We start from the raw sequence: 20,722 nt of genomic DNA, 5'->3' as shown, positions 1-20,722 counted from the left end.
GCCAGATGGTACAGCTACTACTTTTAGTCCAAATGATGTAGTTTCCATATTTTCAAAGTGAATTTTAAACTGTAATTAGTCCGAACACAGAAGACGTTTTCCACTTTGGCCCAGTCCATTTTAAGTGAGAATTGGCCCAAAGAAAAAGGCAGTATTTCTGGATCATGTTCATATATGGCTTCTTTTTTGCATAATAGAGCTTTAACCTAAATTTTTGGATAGTCTGGTGAACCGTGTTCACAGACAATGATTTCTTTCTGAAACAGTTCCTGAGCCCGTTTCATTCAAGAATTATTCAAGAATTATATCTGTTTTAAATCTAGTGCACTGAGGGCCTGAAAATCACAGGCAACCAATATTGATTTTTGGCCTTGTCTCTTGCACACAGAGATTTCTCCAGATTTTCAAAATCTTCCGATGATATCATGCACTGGCAATGATACAGTATTAAAGAATGCACAATTTTACATTGAAGAACATTTTTTCTTAAATTACTCCTTAATTTTGTAGATGCAGTTTTTATATAGATTGGTGAAACTTTAAGATGCTTTTCTTAATACAGTCTTTTTATATCCAATCACAACCTGTTGTCACTTAACCTAAATGCAAAATGTTCCTCCAGCTGCTTCTTTTTAGTTCCTCTTACTTTTCCAGTCTTTTTGTTGCCCCCATCCTATCTTCTTTAGAGGCATGTTGCTGCCAACAAATTCAAAATGAGCCAATATTTTACATGAAACAATAAAATGATGCGTTGATATGTTTTCTCTGTTCTACAGTGAATGAAATACAGGTTTATAAGATTTGCAAATCATTGCATTCTGTTATTATTTACATTTTATACAGCATCCCATGTTTTTTAGAATTGGAGTCATTATTTGGCTATAGGTTTAAGCTCTAGCTCCACCCCTGAATTGGATACGTGCTTAATAAAATGGTTGGAACATCAGTTTGTACTAACCACTAGAAGCTGTGAGGGCCTGCACTATTATGCTGGTGGAAAAAGGGATCACAGCGCATACAACATAGAGTGCACACAGCAATACATTGTGAGGCAAACACATTTAACTTGTTTAATATATGTGGGAATTTATTTTCACATGAATAGAATACAAAGTACACATGAAACATTGGTGTAGCTCATATAAGGAAAGTGTTTCTGGTGTGACTGTGTGAGCTGAAACCAGCTGACGCTGCGCACACAGTAACTACTTTATAATGGTGCATATTTAATGAGGAAACCCATTGAACTCACGATTTCACAACAATGTACATTTTTAAGTTATGCAGACAAACATTTGAAAAATAATAATAATTTTAATCAGTGCAAATTTCATAAGTAAACCCCTGTTAATTTTCACATTACACCTTATATTAAAAAAATACTTTACAGAACCTGTAAAGCTTTAAGACGAGCAATTAATGATACCAATAATTAAAGTGTTTGTGCAGAATTTTAGTGCCAAAAAGCTGTCATCCAGCCCATAATTTTAGGCCTATAGTGCATCATATGCTTACTGAAGTGAAATTTAAACAGCAGAATCGGCCCTTACATGAGTGACATTGTGGTCGGAGAGCAAATAAAATAGTTTTATAGGATTTGTGGTGCCTCCTGGAACTCTTGGGGCCCTAATTTGATTAAGGTTAATGCTTGATAAGCCCAACTGATGTCCTCACCAATTTTGGTACACAGAGGAAAAAGAAATTATATCATACCTTGTAAAATATGGAAAATCATTCTGAAGACAAAGCAGCTGCCACTCCTAACGAGATTTTATGAATAATTATTTTTGGTTGTTGAGAATAGAGGACATGAGTGCCAAAAAGAATGAGATAAATAGATGATTAAATAATTATTGACATTTGTCATTAATTATTTGAAATTGAAAATAATAAACTTATTACAAAATAATCATTCAAAATACAGTTTCATTTAAAACATGTAATAAAAAACAATTAATGCATTTCCAATTTGAACCCATTGTTGACATAATTAATGATGTATTTATTCGATTCATTTTGGGACCCTCCATTCTGCAGTACCTTTAAATAACAGAGGTGTTAGTGTTTGTCTCACACAGATTTCAAGTTCTTTCATGCATAATTCATCACTGCCTCCCTGATAAGTATCCCGACCTGTGAGATGACACGTTTTGATGTGTACATTTGCTGATTGCAAAATGCTGTTTTACATCCACCGTCTGTTGCCACTCGAAACCATGTCTGCTCCTGCGCATCACCATCATCATATCCTTTTCACATGTAAAGATCAAAGCCAGATTCCACTTCTTTATTCTGATTTCTCCCCTTCCATTAATTTAGTAGTACTGTTATGTTCGGGAGATCATTGTGTTTGGTTAATGTGATACTTGTTAGCATTGAATACATTAGCATAATCTGTGCTTCCTCTTGTTCTTACAGGCTTATTTTTACTATCTTGGAAGCAGTCAGTCAAAGGGTTTAATCTAAATGTACAATAGTTCTCTTTTATTATCTCAAACAGCATGCTTAGCAGGTTATCTCTTTTAAACTGCAGAGTACATCTATGGGAGTTTTAATATAAATTAATATGTGTTAGGGTTTCATTCATCAATCAGTGTGAGTAGGCTCACATAAAATGCCATGCTACTTCAGTTGATGAGCCCTCTCACCACACCAAGGGGCTGTAAGGCTTTTAAGTTTCCTTCTCTCTTAAAGCATTCATTCGTTTTTGGCTACCAGTGCGCTTTCCTCTCTTTGGCAACAATCTCCAGGAAATGGGAGTGATTCGCATAAAGGGGGAAAGATGAGTCAAGGTCAACCCACTGGACTTGTCCGGCGTCATCACCAGCTTCCAGTGGCAGCTCGCTCACGCTGTTACCTGACGTAAAAACAAAGATATTTCACTTTTTCCCTGCAAAACACCTTGCAAACGTATTGAGAACATAGACTGTAATTAAAAGCTGGATGTAACCAGTGGTGGAGTCGTTATTCAAAAAAAAAAAGACGCTACCAGCTAACAATATAAACCTTAGCCTAAAGTCAACTACACAAATCCCTATCCTGTTCAAGACACATGTATGATCTTTTCTTGTGTTTACATATGAACACAAAGCTGGTAACACACAGCAAAGATGGAAACCACCTCAAGAAGACTTCAGCAATTCTACTTTACAAACATGTACAGGTAGAAATGGAGGCTACAGTGCTGTCTGATCATCACTGTTGAAGTTCAGGGTCTGACTGTCTGACTGCTGGGCTGGCGTCAGCATTCACTCAATTTTAACATAACTCTGGCTTTTCCACTAGCTTAGCATTAGCATGATGTATGTGCAGATGCTTGCAACTTTACCAACATCCTCTTGTCCTTTTATGCAATAAAAACAAAACTAATTTCCATATCTTCACTCCTCAAATAATGTGAGTAATAATAATAATAATTGAAAATTAAATATAATTACTGAATTTAATGCAGTAACACGTTCTTTAATTGTTGCATTACTGAAAAATCTAATGTCATTGTAGTTCTAAGTAACATTTTACACCCAACACTGGGCGCCACCAACCACCAAGTCTTGAATCCAATCTGGAAGTGCTTTAAAACCTCCATTTCTTTTTTTCTAATGTACAGCAGGGGGCGACTCAAAAAGACGTTTTAGGTTGTTTTAGGTCTTTGCGCCACATTGTGACTGACAGGTTGATACTTTTTGAATATGCAGTGTGTGAGGGTCAGAAAACCAAGACAGTGACCGCCAAAATTTTGAGGATGAATCTTCAAAACACGACTTAACGAACCAATGTGTGACATGAAAAATGGCCACATTCATCTTTTATATACAGTATTACGGTCCAGTGTTTTATATTCATATACATTCATCAACTTTTTGTAACGCTAGAAAAATTCTGACAAGCAGAGGTGAAAGAAAAAAGAAGGAATAGCATTCCTCATAATTAATGATACCTAAGTCATCGTGAAAGTTGACAGCAACCGTCTCCATCCAGGAATTGTCAGTGTTTCTGGGATCATCGACATAGCCCTTGTAGACCTGAAGGAGAAAGATCACAAGGTGTCGGCCCTCAGAGAAAAAGCCTGATAGTTTACCTGACAGACCCACCTGGTGATTAAAATATGGCAGCAAACACATAAGCCACTTTACGAACCATAAATCCTGACGATTTGAAGAGATTGGTGATGCGCTGATGGATTTCCACTCTCTCTGCTGGGGAACTAGAGAGCGAGTTCAATGCTTCTTCTGAGAACTCCCGCTGCAGTGTGAGAGAAACCTGCTCGCCTGGATCTACCATGCCCTGCAAAAACAACAACAGGACTATAACTTCTTACATATCTCCAAACCCCTCCCTCCACGACAATGAAATCTTGTTTTTGCTGCCCTACAGCATTTTTGCAGACACCATATGGCAAGCAAGAATGGCGGGATGCCCCTGTATAGACAAAAGAAACATAAAAAACACTTACCCCAGGAATGGCCCACTCCCCACAGTCCTTCCTCTTGATAGAAACAAACTGCAGAACAGGCTTTTTGGAGACTGAGTGGTGAACCTTTGCCCCTTTGACATCTACCTTCCATCTGTCAGATGGTGAAATGTACATAAATGCAACCAGTTTTCTTTGAATTCATCAACTTTTAGCTATGATATGAAAGTGTTTCATTTTGAAGTCAGCTTTCAGATGGATATCAAATTACTTGGCACTAATGTGCACTGAGATTTCCACTTTTAAATTATTCATGTGCACTATGTGAGTGTGGATAATTGCACTGTGTAAAGCAAAAGAATAGGTACCTGGTGACTATTGGATCTGCTGCATGGTTGGGTCCCCATCGTCCTAGCAACCCTCTGCCTGCCAACCCTGTGCGTCCACAAGGATTTCTATGGGAGTAAAATTATTTATATGGAGTTTTGAGACTTGTAAGCAATGCCTTTAACAATAACAGCTAATGAAACATCTCTGCAGTGTGAAAGGTTTGCTAACACTGCAGTTACCAGGGCAAATTCTACTAAACTGGATGTTTTATTAAATATCGGAAAAACCATCTTAGAGGTATAACTTACAGCGGTTTTCCATTTTCCACTTTGTAGCTTCCCTCAAAGCTCGTCCTGTCCACAGCACCATCCACAGTGTTAAACTTTGGAGAGGATGAGCTACAAAACAAGTGTAGAAAAAAAAAATCTATAATGCTTCATAGATCAGATTACATTACTCGCATGGCGCTACCAGAATGTACTTGATAAGCATTAAAGGTGCTATTTGTTGCTCACCCAATATCAGGATCCGCCCAGGCTGGGTTATTTAAAACTGAAGGGGCCGTGTAGCTGACTGGATTATACTCAGGCCACTTCTGAGTCCAGTCCACCTTGTCATCAGGCACAGACAAGCGCTTGATATTGGACCCTGGATACTGTGGGCATCTGGACTTTACATGAGGCCCTGCTGAAGATGGCATGGTCGAGTGCCGGCGGCAGTAACTAGTGTTGACAGCGCTGATGGTTTTACTGGTTGGGAAGGGGTAAGAAGAAGGGCAGGAAATAGCAGGCCTAAAGGAGAGAGAAGATAATGTAAGTACTCCACATGCACTCCTTTCTCTCCACATTATGAAAATGCCACTGCCCCTCAATGATGACAAGAAATATCTTCTGTCACACGCACATAGATTAAAGGAGTAGGCCGTGCAATCAGTGCAGGGCAGCGGGATTACAGCTGCTGTTACACAGCTGCTTCTGCCGTGTTGAAATCTGTACAGTGATCATTCTGTATAGCTGATCTTCAGTGGCCATGTCTATAATCTCGTGCATATTAACATCTATTTTGATATCCATTGTGAATAAATTGGATTGTGCATATAACCCAAGCCACTGTGCAGTACTAAAATTACCTGGTGAGCACTATTCAGTCTACCCTGAAACTGTAGAAGTAACGCCTTTCTATTTCACTATGCTTATTAGCTTGATAGCTTCAAGGTAAAGGTTTATAAGTAATGTTCCCGTCCATACCTTACTCCGGAGGTCCAGACGGTATGCGGGAGTCCGAGAAGAGTAAACGCTAAACGAATCGGTCCGACCAAGTGTCGCCGCAGGGGTAAATGTATCATTCCTCTAATCAATCAGTAGCCTAGAAAGTACAACACAACGGAAACCAGGAAGTGCACCGCCCTGCAAGGTGACGTCCGCAAAGGGGTGCGCCTACGACGGTGGCGCTCGTTTCCATAGTGATCGGCCGTTTAAAGTTGATTTTTTTAAAAAAAAAGATGACCGACAGGTAAATTAATGTCCTGTATTTGACATTTGCAGCTTAGTGCAACATAAAAAAAATAAATGAAAATAGTGTTGTTGTTTTTTAATGTTTTGATCGATATCTGCATAATGTGCGAACGTTTGTAAGCTTTTAGAAAACATTTCCCTGTAAGTGCCGGTGTTCTGACAAACCATCCTACTTTGGCAAAACGTCCTACCGTAAGTAGTTTATGCACATTTCTGCTGTCACAGAGTCAGCACAAAGGTAGGACAATTTGCCACTGAATTTTGTGTTGTGCGCATGCGCAGAAACAACTGGTAGGATGGTTTGCCAGGTAGGATGGATTCCCAGAACACCTGTAAATTGTTAAAAACGCTGAAAGAGAAAAATTAGAGAAGGGAGTCAGTTTGACCATACAACAACCTGATGACCTTCTCTGGGTGAGCACTTGGTGACAGTGAGTAGGAAAAATTCGCTTTCAAAAGAAAGAAACCTCCTGTAGAGTCAGGCTCGGGGAGGACCAGTCTACTGTATATGATCGGCCGGGTGGTGAAGGGAAAGAGAAGAGAGCCAACACAGCCAAGGTTTAATAATTACTGATGAGTAAATTCAATAATGGCACAATGCAGCTTAGCATAACTAAGGGGTGGTTCAGGGTCACGTGATCCAGCTCTATAAGCTTTAACAAAAAGGAAGGCTTTTAGGTCTAATTTTGGAAGTAGATATGGTGTCTGTCTCCCAAATCCAAACTGGGTCCTGGTTCCACAGAAGAGAGAATCCTGAGGCTATGCCTCCTATTCTACTTGTAAATACTCTTGGAACCACAATTAAGCCTAGAGTCTGCGAGCAAAGTGCTCTGTTAGGATAATGTGGTCCTATGGTCCTATGCACGATATGATGGGGCCTGACTATATAAGTGGTTGTATGTGAGTAGAAGGGTTTTAAATTCAATTCTGGATTTAACCGGGAGCCAATGAAGAGCAGCAACTCTATGGGAGAAATATGATCTCTTTTCCCCCATCTCAGTTAGCACTCTCACTGCAGCAACAGTACTTGAAAGAGACATATGTTTATGATAGATAGATAGATAGATAGATAGATAGATAGATAGATAGATAGATAGATAGATAGATAGATAGAATCTTTTATGCTGTATTTTATTATTATTATTATTATTATTATTATTATTATTATTATTATTATTATTATTATTATTATTATTATGGTGTATATGGAAGAAGCAACATCCACCAAGTGTCTCCACCATTTGACCTTAGAACTGAAGAAGCTTCTCGGATGAGAGGTGAAACGTCTTCAAGTAACTTAAAGAAGTCCAGACGCTTTTCTTTGCAAGCTCCTTTGACAATCCTGACACTAACACTTGTATATGTTTAAATGTTTAATATTTACCAACAGTAGTTGCCAGCTATATACTGGTAGTATTATTGCTGTTGTAATGTATAAATAATAATGTGATGCCTTATGTAATAAACCTGACATACAATAAAGTCTGTGTACATGTAAACAAAAAAGCCTCTCCTGTGACATTATCCTGCCACGGCGTGTTCAAACCACCATTTAAAACTATTTTATTGTTCTAAAATATTTAATATACAAAAACAAACAAGCCAAAGTTCAAATTCATCAGAAACTATTTAATTTTTTTCCCATAACAGCCAGCATGCAACATATTTCGGCACGCCCACTCGCGGCTGCTGCAAGTTTAATTCTTGTATGGCCGCTTGTTTTGTCTCACTACAGCAGCGGAGTAGGCGGTGCCTGTCGTTTGAAGCCAAATGACACGCTGCCGCCCAACGGAGCCATCCTTTTAGTTAAATCTAACGCAACTCTTGCACGCGCATTTACGCTGACTGCTGAGACCAAATCCCCGCTCGCGCACGAAATCCATTTACGCTCTAGTAGTAGAGAGGGCCCAGTTGCTGCGCCCCGTCAGTCACACAGTCCGCACGATTAAAGCCTCAGACGGCCGTTAAAGAGCAGCTGAAAGCGGCGGCGGGGCCTAGTGACACTCCCTGACAGTTTCGGAGCGGTTTGGAGAGGAAGAATGGCGGATACGAGCAGCACTGCGGCGGTCGCGGCCGAAGCCTCCGACAGCGCTGCTGTCGCTGCTGCTGCTGCGCCTGTTGCGCCCGATGCACCGCCCGTAGCTCCGGTGCCCAGGACTCCAGCCGAGTCCGTGAAAGGACAGATTTTTGACGTGGGCCCCCGCTATACGAACCTGTCGTATATCGGGGAGGGTGCTTACGGAATGGTGTGGTGAGTAGTAGCGCTTGTCATCTCTTGTCGGGCTGCCGTAGCGCGAAGCGAACGCGCTAGCTAACATAATGTGTTTATTAGCAAACACTGTGAGCCAGCTCGCTTTAGCGGCTGTATTCTACAAGCGGGGTCGAGTTAATGTGTGTTCAGTCACGATGATTGGCACTTAAGACACTGTTGAACCTCTTGAGCAGCCTAGCTTTACGGTGACTCGGGTTAGCCGAAGAGCCACAGGCGTGGCTATGAGCTTTACAGGAAACAAGGTTTGGGGAGTGTTTGCGCAGGACGTAGTTTGCTACTGCAATCAGATCTTCTTCTGCAGGCGGCGTTTGACCGCAGAGGAAAGTTGGTTATCGCTGTAGCCACGTCCGGAACCAGCCTCCAAATCGCTCCGATCTCTGTTTTAATTCTGACAGAGCTGCTGCGGAGGATGCGAGTGACATTTGTGAGCCTTGCCGAGGCCTCTCCCTCGTGTTATCGACGTATGAGAGCTGCACCTTTTCGTGTGGACGTGTCCAACCATGTTAGATGCGTTTGATTATCAGTGTCATGTCGCTGCGTTCACAGCTCGTCCTCATGAACAATCAGATGGCACAGCAGCGAGATGGATGTTGGGCCCACACATCCCACCTCAGCAGGGCGCACACACCGTGCGGCTCTCTGCCAGCTCTGATAGCATAGTGCTATATTGTTTGTGCCATCGTGGTCACGTGACGTTGCTGCTGCTGCTTTCCCTGTTTGTAAACACTGACAGCAATAACTGTTTGGCACACTGACAGCGATTCAAGTAGTCTTGGAGTGTCTGTTAAGCATGCGAAAGCTCCAAAACTTACATACATCCTCGCAATATTTCAGTGTATTGTGCAACCCGAGAATGATCTTTCACTTAGTGTTCCTGATAAAGATGAGTGTCTTTTTTTTTTAATGCAAAACTCACCACAAGAAAGAAACCATCCTCACCTTTTTTTCCAGCCCTGCCTGCTCCTCATCCATCCTACATCTCCATCGTGCTGACACTGCGCCCACACTCAGGCCTACAGCTACAGTGCTTCTCAACATATTACAGCCAAAAAAAAAGCCCCATTGCTTGTTGTTAGTAGTGACAGTTTGAAGCACCCTTATGGAGCTCAGTGTCAGCCCAGTTTGTGATACTGTATCTATGCAGTGTGTAATCTGACCCCTGTCCTGTGCCTCTTCCCAGCTCTGCTCTGGACAACTTGACAAACCAGCGCGTAGCCATCAAGAAAATCAGCCCATTCGAGCACCAGACGTACTGCCAGCGCACGCTGAGGGAAATCAAGATCCTGCTGCGTTTCCACCATGAGAACATCATCGGCATCAACGACATCATCAGGGCACAGCAGCTCGACAACATGAGGGATGTGTATCCTGCTTTTTCCATGCGTGTTAATTTATGGTTAAAAAAAATCAAGCAGGCAGTCACACTGAGATTGAGATGTTACTAAAGGAGAGACAAGAACATGGTTACATTAAAACTGTCTCAAGAGTCCATAAACTCTAAACAGAGTTAAATACCTGAAGCAAGTTCTGCGAGGTTGTTGTTGTTTCAGGGAATATTTGAGATCAAATTTTTACTGTGAAGGAAGTGAGCCATCTTTAAGATGCCGAGAACAATGACTAATATGAAATTTGCGAGTTTATTATGCAAACGCACTGTAGCACACTATTCTTTACTGGATTTAGCCAATGAAGAAGTTATGCAGCATCATGATGGTACAGATGCTGAAGTCAACTGCAGGTTTGTGTGTTTAAAAAGACAAAGTAGGGCTGTTTGATTACAGATGTTTTTGGGGGGTGGGGCTCAAGTACAGGTTTAGCCCTCACCTGTAACATTTGTGACTCTCGCAGAACTTCAACCACCTCTGGTTTTTCTCTCTAAGCTTGTGGCTCGGATGAGTCAGCTGTGACTGCACAGTTATTAAAATTGTGTGGCTTGTGGTGAATTTAGACCAGATGAGCAAACACGAATTATTAATCCAGCTTTTACTTGCTCTGTGTGTGCATAGAGTTAAAGTCAGTAGGATGGGTTAAGAATGGAAACCTGGAAACATTAATGCTGTGGCTGGTAGAGATCAATCAAATCTATAATATCAGATTTGCTTCACAGAGCGAAACATTTTCATCAAATGGCCTTGAGAGTCAGTCATTTGACCACTTTACTCAAACGGCTTGAGCTGCTGAATCATTGCTAAGATCTCTGTTATTCAGCCACATTGGGCAGTAGCGAACATCCTCGGAACTCGGCACTGACTGAGAACAGTTGCATTGTCTTCTGAAAAACAGAAAGGAAATGCATGAGTCGCATTTTTTGTGTATCCTGTTGTTTTATCTGCTTGGTTTGCTTTACTTAGTCACGTAGTGTTTATATGAACTCGTGAAAACTTGACTGAGTTTGCTAAGTATAATCAAATCTGTCCGCTGATGGCATCATCATTTAGTTACTACTTTCTGTGTGTAGCTCAGCTGGTTAGTGCACCGTGCACTGTGGGCCTCTTAACCCTTTAACAAGTGTCATTCAGCCTAAGTGGACTTATTTTGGACTCAGGAACCATTTAAATGTTCTCTAAAATGGTTGTGTAGTCACAGTAATGTTAAGCACTTATCGTAAAAATCTAGTTTGAACTATTTTTCTGTCTGTGTTCAGATAGCAAATGATTTGTGTCACAATGATGCAGCGAATATTGCCGTAAAACTCGTCTTCTCTTCTTTCCAAAACAATTTTGTCTTTATCACAAACTGTAACAGAGTTGTGATCATTTAGGAGCGTTTTTTAAATCAACCAGGACTGTGCGCATATCTACCTGTCAGACTTTCCTCTATAAACCTATTGGCTGTATATAAAAGAATGGCACCATGACTTCATCTGTTGTTCACATGTGGCCATAAAGTCTCGAGTTGATCCTTTGTTGGTAAGGAGAAACCAAGGGATGCTAACAACCTGCCAGTCACAGTGTAGCCCTGCCTTAAAGCACATCCCTGCTTTTGGGAACTATAATTTATAAAATGAGCATCACATTGTATTAAATAAGACTCAAAACTGAGACCGAGGACATAAACTAATAAGGATTGGTTTGATTCATTTATGTCAAAGTTATCTGATTTGTGGGGGAAAAACATGACAGGAAGTCCAACTAGTGTTAGTCATCAAAGTTATCCTCTGAAAAGCATAAATGTTTGTATAAACTTTCTGCTTGACCTGTTAATACTTGCTGATCTGGATCTAGAACAGTTGAATGATTAAAATATATATTTATGCAGTGCTGCAAAAGGATACCGAAGTATAATGGATATTCTAAATTTGATAAAGCCACCTGTAGGCTCTTTTGGGCTATATACACTCTTGTTAGAGTCTGTAGTCATTTAGGTTTTCTGTTGTTTGATTTGCACAACAAAATGACTCCTGACCTGAAAGGTTTACGAAAAAGGCTTCAGCTGATTTTCACTGGATTTGAACCATATTTAGCTGCAGAAAGCATCCACGAAGTGTTCCTATCCTCCAGCATCAGTAGATACTAGCTGTTGTTGTCCTCCTTGACCCGTGCATCCTTCTAGCTACATTGTGCAGACCCTGATGGAGACCGACCTGTACAAGCTACTGAAGAGCCAAAGGCTAAGCAACGACCACGTCTGCTACTTCCTCTACCAGATCCTGCGAGGCCTCAAGTACATTCACTCCGCCAACGTGCTGCACCGGGATCTCAAGCCCTCCAACCTGCTCATCAATACCACCTGCGACCTCAAGGTTAGCTCACATGTGCATGCCGCAATCACCATTTAAAACAACAACAATTTTTTTTTTTCTTGGTGTGGGATAGTGGATTTTACATACTTGATACAGCATATGAAGGCTCTGAGTGTAACTCTGGTCATTTGACATTTATGTGCTGCAAAGTCAGTGTTATGTGGCATTTAGGCCATTTATTTCCATGTAATTAAACATAAAAGTAGCATTGTGGGCAACAGCGGTTAAATCAGCCAGCTCTCAAGAAGATTAGAAAAAACTGCGAAGGAATGTTTGAAGGCTCTGCCAGGAAAACCAGGTTGCTACTGTTTTAATGATACAGACTTTGGGCCTTGTAATGTATGCTGTATTTAGAGCTTAATTGACGGCTGTGTCGCTTCCCAGCTGCAGTGTGGTTTTGGTCAATCCTGGCCATGGCTTCGAACCACATCCGGGTGTTTTATTTTGAAAACTGACCAGATGCCCAAGGCCATTCTTCTCTCTTACTACCTGTCCTGCTCAATCGGCTCTGTGCGCTTGTCAGAAATAGACCGGGCACATATTTTTAGCTAAGCAGAGAACATCTACCAGGAAGCTTCTGAAACGCACCGCAGCACATCTGATGAGAATAACAAGTGTTCACCTCAGGTGGCTTCAGTCAAATTTTGCACTTTCAATGAATTTTAGTATGAAATGACTAGGCTCTCTAGCTCATGCTTCTTATTTTATGGCAGAAAACGATCCTAAAAACACCTCGTGGTGTCTAAAGTAAGTGAGGATGCAACCACACAGTGTAAACAGTGTTTCTGCGAGTGTATTGGGAATTACAGATAAATGATAGGAATATCTTATCTTTTAAGGAATCATAAAGATTTTGTAAGAAAGTGCATAAAAAGTGATGAAAAATAATAAAAAAAAAAAATCAGTAAAACCTGAATACAAGGCAAACACAATCTCATCTGCAATCTTTTTTTTTGTTGTTGTTATTTTGAGCCATTTGTTTCAATGTTGCACAGCCTTAGAGTAGTCTGGGTGAACTATGAACCTTCAGCCATCAATCCCTGGATTAGTTGGATCATGTGGGAGGAGTAAGGAACAAAGGCAGCTCGTGTTGCTGTGGTTTTCTGAAGCCTTCCCTTCCAGAGGAATAAATGCATCTAAATGAATGTTCCTGCAGCTATATACTGGATCTGTTTCCCAACAATGTTACTTACTGTACGTTTCCATATAACAAGACCAAAAATCATTTAAAATAACTGTGTTGCATGCAAATTAAACAGAGAAGAAAACTACATCTAAATCTAAAATAACTTTCTGAACATGCTTCACTACTTTCAAACACTCTGGAGTTTTATTCTGGGCCAGCTGGCAGACTGCTGTTTTTGACCTCTGACCCTCTGTGTTGTTGTCAGATCTGTGACTTTGGCCTGGCACGGATAGCCGACCCAGAGCACGACCACACTGGTTTTTTGACTGAGTATGTGGCTACTCGTTGGTACAGGGCTCCAGAAATCATGCTCAACTCCAAGGTAAGACTGTGGGTAACTGATGAGGTTTTTTTTCTTTTTCTTTTTAATTTATTTAGTTCTCGATAAATAAAAGATAAAAATCACAGTTTGGCTAAGTGCGTGTGTTTGTGTCTCAGGGCTACTCAAAGTCCATTGACATCTGGTCGGTGGGCTGCATCCTGGCTGAGATGTTGTCCAACAAACCCATCTTCCCTGGGAAACACTACTTGGACCAACTCAACCACATATTGGGTGAGACATACTTCTCTCTTATTTCCACATTAGAGATCAGTGATGTTAATGAGCAGCCGTCTTGAGTCTCCTTGTGTTTTTTTACAGGCATTCTTGGCTCTCCATCTCAAGAAGATCTGAACTGCATCATTAACTTGAAGGCGAGGAACTACTTGCAGTCCCTGCCTGAAAAACCCAAGATTCCGTGGGAAAAGCTGTTCTACAAGGCAGACCCTAAAGGTACTGTGGCATGGTTTATTTGCAGTCCTGGAATACTAGCAAGGAGTAGACATTTATGTACTTCAGCATTGCTAAAGATGCAGTGTTTCACTGACTTTATCAAGACATTACCCAACAGAAATGTACGTGAAAGCGTACTTTCTTTACGACACTACGTCATGCTCGATTAGGCCCATGTGAGAATATAACTGGTAATTTCCCCATGATTTCACAGCTGCTGAGTTTTCTTCTCTGGATATAGTTTTGATTACCAAATGAGATAAGGTTCCCCACAGTTTTTACTGATCTAGAAAAAATCTTGAACTAGTAATCAGTTGTTTTTTATGCCGCCTCAGGCAGCTTCCTCACCTAACTGTGTTTTCATTAGTGCGAGTGCATCTAGGGCAGACTATTTCCTGAGCCCTGTACTTCAAATCAAGTTCAGCATAGCCAGGTTGTTTTTCTATTATCTGATTAACTTATGTCTGCTACTAGGTCGATGCCTAATTTATGATCTTGCGCAAACTGTTTTGTTTGCGTATGGATTTCGAGAGAGAGAGAGAGAGAGAGAGGGGTTTGCACCCACCATACATGTGCTCCAACATCCCAGCTGCACGTAGCTGGTCGGGGAAGACCTATGTGTTAGTCGAATGCTGATTGTTTGACAAGAGGGTTGTCGAGGCATGGGATAAGCGTAGAGAAATCATCAAAAATCATAAAATGCAGCATGGAAAGCACAGTGCAGTGGACACATTTCATTGTTTGTAACACTCAGTTTCACTTCAGTTTTTTGTGGGTTAGAACTTCTCTCTTCCCCTTGGCTGGCTGTTGTACCAAACGCACCAGTAAGAATAACCCACAGGCCTGTTCTACCACATATTTCGTACACTGCCTCCACTGACAGCAGATGTTCTCTACAGGTAGATGGGCAGCCCACGCACTACCAGCAAACTGCCAACTTGCTGCCGCCACTGAACTAAAATTTCAGTTTCAACCAACATGTGTATCCAAGTTAACCCCGGAGTTTTCCATGCGCATTCAGATGAAGAGGGTGGTGCTGAATTTTTACAGAGATAAAACTGTTCCATAGGAAAAGAGGTTGAAGACACGACAAATGAATTAATGTTTAAAATAAGGTTTTGTTTGTTATTATCGTTTCAGCTGCACATTCTGTCACGTTTAAGTGTTCGAAAACAAGGCAGACTCCAACGCGATTAATGTGGATTATTTGCAATCTTGGTGTATACAAATACAAACAGGTGTTCTGTTTTAGGATCCTATATTAATGCTCATAAAACACTAAAATAGTTGATTGTTTGCAGCCAGTCAGGAGAAAGTTGCCTCTAAGGTGCACACTTTATAAGGGCACAGGGGTGTGAGGGATCTTCAACAGATGTCTATGTAAATGAGATCAGCTGTAAATCAGGATTGCTGTGAGCAATAGAGATTTCCTGTTAGTGAGCAATTAAACGGCAGCATCAGCAAATGATTCGGATGATAAAAACCTGCACCGACGGCTTAAAAAAAGCTGTGATATATTGGATAGAGAAATTGCCATATTATTATAATGCATTTGTCTCAACTAATATTTAAAAAATGGCTCATATGGTGTGTTTGTGTGTTCTGAGTGAGTGGCAGGATTTAAGAAACTGTAGGAAACTGAAACGCATCAAACTTCTGGAAATGTTTCACGTGATGTTTGCTCGGGTCATCAGTTATCGGGCGAAAATTAAAGAATAGCTGTAGGTTATATTTTTGCATAACCTGGCGAGTGAACTAATTAAGCTCCTCGTGACTTTAATGCAGCTCTCGATCTGCTGGGCCGCATGTTGACCTTTAACCCCATCAAGCGCATCACCGTCGAGGAGGCCCTGGCTCACCCTTACCTGGAGCAGTACTATGATCCTTCAGATGAGGTAAAATACAATTTTTGTTATGTGCAAAATGCACAAAGAGCAAAGTGTTAAATTTGTGTGGTAAAGAGTTTTACACAACATACAAGCTACATAAGGAAGCTGGGTTTAGCCATTTTTCTACCGTAAGCTAAGATTTGATTTGATTTGCAGCTATATTGGACTGTGCTGTGAAGCCTCTTAGCAGTGTTTGGATTAAGTATTAAGTTTCCTCTCAGGTTGTGTAACCATAAGAGATTCAGTGCAGTAAACACATGTTCATTGTACTGTAGACTTTATTTTACCTGTGAGATTACTGCTGCTTTGTGTAAGTGTAATAATCGTGGTTATGGTGTGTGGTGTCGCAACAGTGTGAAACTCATGCAAGCCGCCACCACACTGCGCTTCTCACTTTGTGCAAATGCAGAGCAGCGTTTTCACGAAATGACTCGTAACATTCTGCTGCTGTCTGTGCGTGCGTGTGTGTGAAACGTGCAGCCTGTAGCAGAGGAGCCCTTCACTTTCACCATGGAACTGGACGACCTTCCCAAAGAGAGGCTGAAGGAGCTGATCTTTGAGGAAACGGCCCGTTTCCAGGACAACTACCAGCCGCCGGTTCGCTCCTGAGACACAGGTACACAAGAAAGGCTGCTTTCTTTGCACCCAAACTCAAAGCAGCAACACAAGGTTAAAAACATAAAGTATATTATGGAAGAAGACACACACTTTTCCCCACATTAGCTAGATTTAGTACTTTTTCATCACACCTCTACATTAAGTTCTTTTGGAAATCTTTCTTCCTCATCTCATTGGACTACACAGCTACAGCTTGAGCTAGTCTTTCTAGTTTGATGTCTTTTCTGCATTATTTGAGGCTAAAATCAGTGGGGGTTTTGGTATTGCTTGAGCTAATCTCGCACCATCTTAGTGATGATTACAAACATGACTTGCATTGAGAAATCCTTTCAGATCAGGCTGAGATAAGCCAAAGAGAATCAGGAAAGTAAGATTTTTCAGATCTAGTCAAAAAGCTGTAAGAGCTCCAGGGCTCGCAAAATCGCTAGCCCGACGTCCCGGGGCTAGCGATTTTTCCAGTCGGGCTACCAAAATCTAACTCAGCCCTGCCCGTCGGGCTATCATAGGAAGGAAAATATATGTCTATGCTTTTGCATTCTTTCGCCAATGTAGTTGAGTAATTATGTCATTGGCATCGATGAGCCACTGTCAATATGTGACATATTGAAATCGCGTTTGAATTTGCGCTTGTTTTTTGCTTTCACTTTCATTTTGCAATTGCGCGAACGGTGTGCAGAGAGCAGCAGCACTGATTGGTGAGTGACGATTAATTGCGCACCAATTCCTCTGACATCGTCTTATCACTCATTAGCTTACTATTCAAACGCGACAAGTGAAATCTCTCGCAGCAAGCTTAAACATGTGAGAGGTTGAGTGCGCAAAGAATCGCTGACCGTTATGTAAGTACGTGTGTAAAAGCAGCAGGATTTACGCTGGTATTTTAGTTCTGCTCAGCCAAATAAGACAGGTCAGGGTGAAGAAGGGGCAGCCAAAGAAAAGCCTACCACAAAACGGAAAAGTTATGACAAATCAGACTATGAGGCAAAAAGAAAGCGCAGCTTTTTTGGTTTCATGGACAAAAGAATTTCTGTGGCTGGAATATGACAAGCTAAATAACATGATGTTCTGCCAGGCGTGTTGTGAGTTTCATTTGATTTCTGAGTCGACAAGCGCCTTTGTTACTGGGACCAGTAATTTTAAGAAAGACCCCATCAGAACCCATGAGAAATGCAAGAAATGCATTATTGCCCAGTCTGCAGTATCTTTCCCAGAACAAACAGCAATTGCAAAAAAACATACTAAAAATAAATCAAGCACAACAAGAACTCCTGAAAAAGCTGTTTAGAACAGCGTGCTATATTGCAAAGAGTGAACTACCATTGGCAAAATTTAGCAGTCTTTGCAAACTTCAAAAAGCAAATGGCCTAGATCTTGGTTCCACTTGCCTCTTACCTGTGACTTCATTGGAAATTTCAGATTCAGGATCTGACACAGACTGATTCATGTTCTACACAGTTCTTACAAGAAATTCTTCATAGAAATTTCTGTTCAATTTGAACCAAGTATTTGAGTTGATGGTTGTAATTTTTATACAGTTGTTGTGATTTGCATTTTAACAATTTTTTTGATTAATTTTTGTTTCTGTTGCAATATTATACTTTAATGTATAATATTGTAACGGAAACAAAACATAAAAAAATTGATTTCTTTTTTATTCGGGCTACTTAAATTTATTTTGGGCTACCAAAAACTGAAGAATGCCTGCCCGAAGGGCTACCAGAGATTTTGAAATTTTGCGAGCCTTGAGCTCTGGATAGATTTAGTTGTGGTGTGCATCCACTAGATGTCAGTGGAGCCAAGTGCTGCTCATGCAGAGACTTAGACAAGCCACAGCCTGGAGTGCAAACTTGTTACAGATCTAAAAAACTACAGTAAACGTACAGAGTGTTCTCATCGATGACTTTATTAACATCTGTTATGTTGGAATAAAATCGTTTTCATGACATGTTAATCTGGGTGATACGTTTCACTAAAAAATATATTATCCAAGCAATTTGCATGGTTTATATAGATGTAGAAAGCAATTGTGAAAGTCAGAAAACTACATTCACTGGCCACTTCTTTAGGTATGCCTTTCTAGTACCACGTTGTACTGCCCTCTTCCTTGAAAAACTGTCTTAATTCTCATGAAATGGATTCAACAAGGTGCTGAAAACACCTCGGGAATTTTGGTATACATTGACAGGACCTCACAAAGTAGTTGCTGATTTGTCGGCTGCACATCCATGATGTGAATCTCCCGTTTGATGATGATTTAACTTTGAGTACAGTTTGAGGTTTTTGACATTGTGCGTTACAGCACCACCACAAGCCTCAACCATGATATGAGGCAAGAAGGATCTGTGCTTTCATGTAGTTTACCTTAAATTCTTACCCTACCAAATGTCACGGCTGAACTAAAAACTGTTGTTTTTTTGTTTTTTAAGCCTCGGGTTCCTCTTCTTACCAGGAAATTAAAGAGACGCTCTTCTGCATATCTGTCTTGTAAGGCGTGGTTACTTGAGTTACTGTTGCCTTCCAATCAATTTGAAGCAGTCTGGCTATTCTCCTCCGACGTCAATAAGGAATATTGACCCAGAAAACTGCCGCTCATTAGACATTTTCTCTCTTTCAGACCATTCTCTGTAAACTTTAGAGATCGTTTTGTGGGAAAATCCCAGTAGCTCAGCCCTTACCTGCTGTCATGTGATTTGATGGGTAGATATTTGTGTTAATAAGCAGATGAACAGATGTACTTAACAACAAAGTGGCCGGTGAGTGCAAGTGTCCACTGAAAAACGTCTTTCCTTGACCGTTTTATTCTACATATTAGGTCACATTTGGTTTCAGCTGCACTACATCCTGACATGCAATCGGTGGTCAAATGTTACTTGGCAGGATTCTAATAATAGGATTAAATGACGTCATTATTAAAGTCTTCTGTTTCTTTTTCTTTTTTTCTTTAGTCCTGAGGAGTGACAAAGAAGCGCAGAGGCTCGGAACAACTTGCTAAAAATAAAAGAAAAACGCATCATCAAGAAACCAACAAAAAGATAAAACCAAGAAATACAAGCATTAAATTGCTAATCTTTCCATTTCTACTGCAAAGAGAGAGCGAAGTTTAAATTTGATTTCTGTGCTTGGGTGGGATGGTAGGGTCTGTCGTACTGTTTTAGTTCTTTTTTTCTTTCTTTCTCCATTTTTATGCCTCATCTACAGCAACACGCTGCCCCTTTCCACTCCTCATCAAACCTTTTCTTTCATGTCGCTAACCTGTCTGAGCTTCTCCTGTTTCTCCTCTTTGTGTAGCCTCCTCTCATGTATACACACGTACTACTGTATTAACCAACACCATAACTTTCTTGTCATGATCCATGTAAATTACGACCTTGTAAAACTGAGGGCTAAAAGAACGGGGTATGTTAAATCGGGTGTGTATGTACATACAAAAAGAACTTGTTTTTTCTTTTCTTTTTCTTTTTTTAATTGTGCTTGTTGCAGTTTTTGTTTGTACAACATTGTTTAAGGGTTTTTGTTTTTTCTGAACACTTGATTTTGAAACAAACCGATGTTTTTACTGGCATGTTGGCAGGATTTCGTTTGTTATCGGTCTTTTTCTTATAAAAGTGTATAATGTTCATATGAATGCATGCATTCCTGAAAACTTACCAAAGTGGCCGAGACATGCAAGGGACTTGGCTGGCGAGCAACATGGGAATAATAAAAGAGCAGGCAGACTTTTCCCTCCTTCTTATATGTGGACAGCCGGTTGTATCCAGGAGGCCGTGCATGACTTGGGCTAAAAGCATAAAAGTAGTTTCTCTTAGTATGTGTTTGTGCAGTCATGGCGTTCATACTAACGCCCATGGTGCTTCGTGCTGGGTCAAAAACGCCCAAATTATCGCCACTCTAGGAGAACTGCACGTAAACCATCAGCCTAACTGAGTTGAAACGTTTTCCTTTATTAAATGTAAAACAGTGGGGTCGCTGAACCCGCTCTGTCTTATTT

At 40.8% G+C, this 20,722-nt stretch overlaps 2 protein-coding genes across 2 annotated transcripts; one reads left to right on the top strand and one right to left on the bottom strand.

The window, feature by feature from the left end:
* Positions 1 to 1,066: 1,066 nt before the first annotated feature.
* Positions 1,067 to 6,172, bottom strand: nudt9 (nudix (nucleoside diphosphate linked moiety X)-type motif 9). Its single transcript, XM_084926363.1, has 8 exons — positions 5,989 to 6,172; positions 5,257 to 5,532; positions 5,050 to 5,139; positions 4,780 to 4,866; positions 4,454 to 4,565; positions 4,138 to 4,284; positions 3,938 to 4,022; positions 1,067 to 2,857 (listed from the first exon to the last, which is right to left on the bottom strand). Exons 1-8 carry the CDS (start codon positions 6,084 to 6,086, stop codon positions 2,712 to 2,714), a joined length of 1,041 nt encoding a protein of 346 aa, XP_084782489.1. The 5' UTR covers positions 6,087 to 6,172; the 3' UTR covers positions 1,067 to 2,711.
* A 1,929-nt stretch (positions 6,173 to 8,101) lies between these two features.
* Positions 8,102 to 20,396, top strand: mapk3 (mitogen-activated protein kinase 3). The gene is made up of 9 exons (XM_084926360.1): positions 8,102 to 8,506; positions 9,708 to 9,890; positions 12,080 to 12,269; positions 13,661 to 13,777; positions 13,894 to 14,008; positions 14,096 to 14,227; positions 16,013 to 16,122; positions 16,597 to 16,732; positions 19,680 to 20,396. Exons 1-8 carry the CDS (start codon positions 8,295 to 8,297, stop codon positions 16,723 to 16,725), a joined length of 1,188 nt encoding a protein of 395 aa, XP_084782486.1. The 5' UTR covers positions 8,102 to 8,294; the 3' UTR covers positions 16,726 to 16,732; positions 19,680 to 20,396.
* The last annotated feature ends 326 nt before the right edge of the window (positions 20,397 to 20,722 follow it).

This window comes from Perissodus microlepis, chromosome 4 (assembly GCF_051167445.1).
Source record: "Perissodus microlepis isolate ML-2025 ecotype Zambia chromosome 4, ASM5116744v1, whole genome shotgun sequence".
NCBI classification, from domain to species: Eukaryota; Metazoa; Chordata; class Actinopteri; order Cichliformes; family Cichlidae; genus Perissodus; species Perissodus microlepis.
This window is presented reverse-complemented; position numbering and strand designations above follow the sequence as displayed.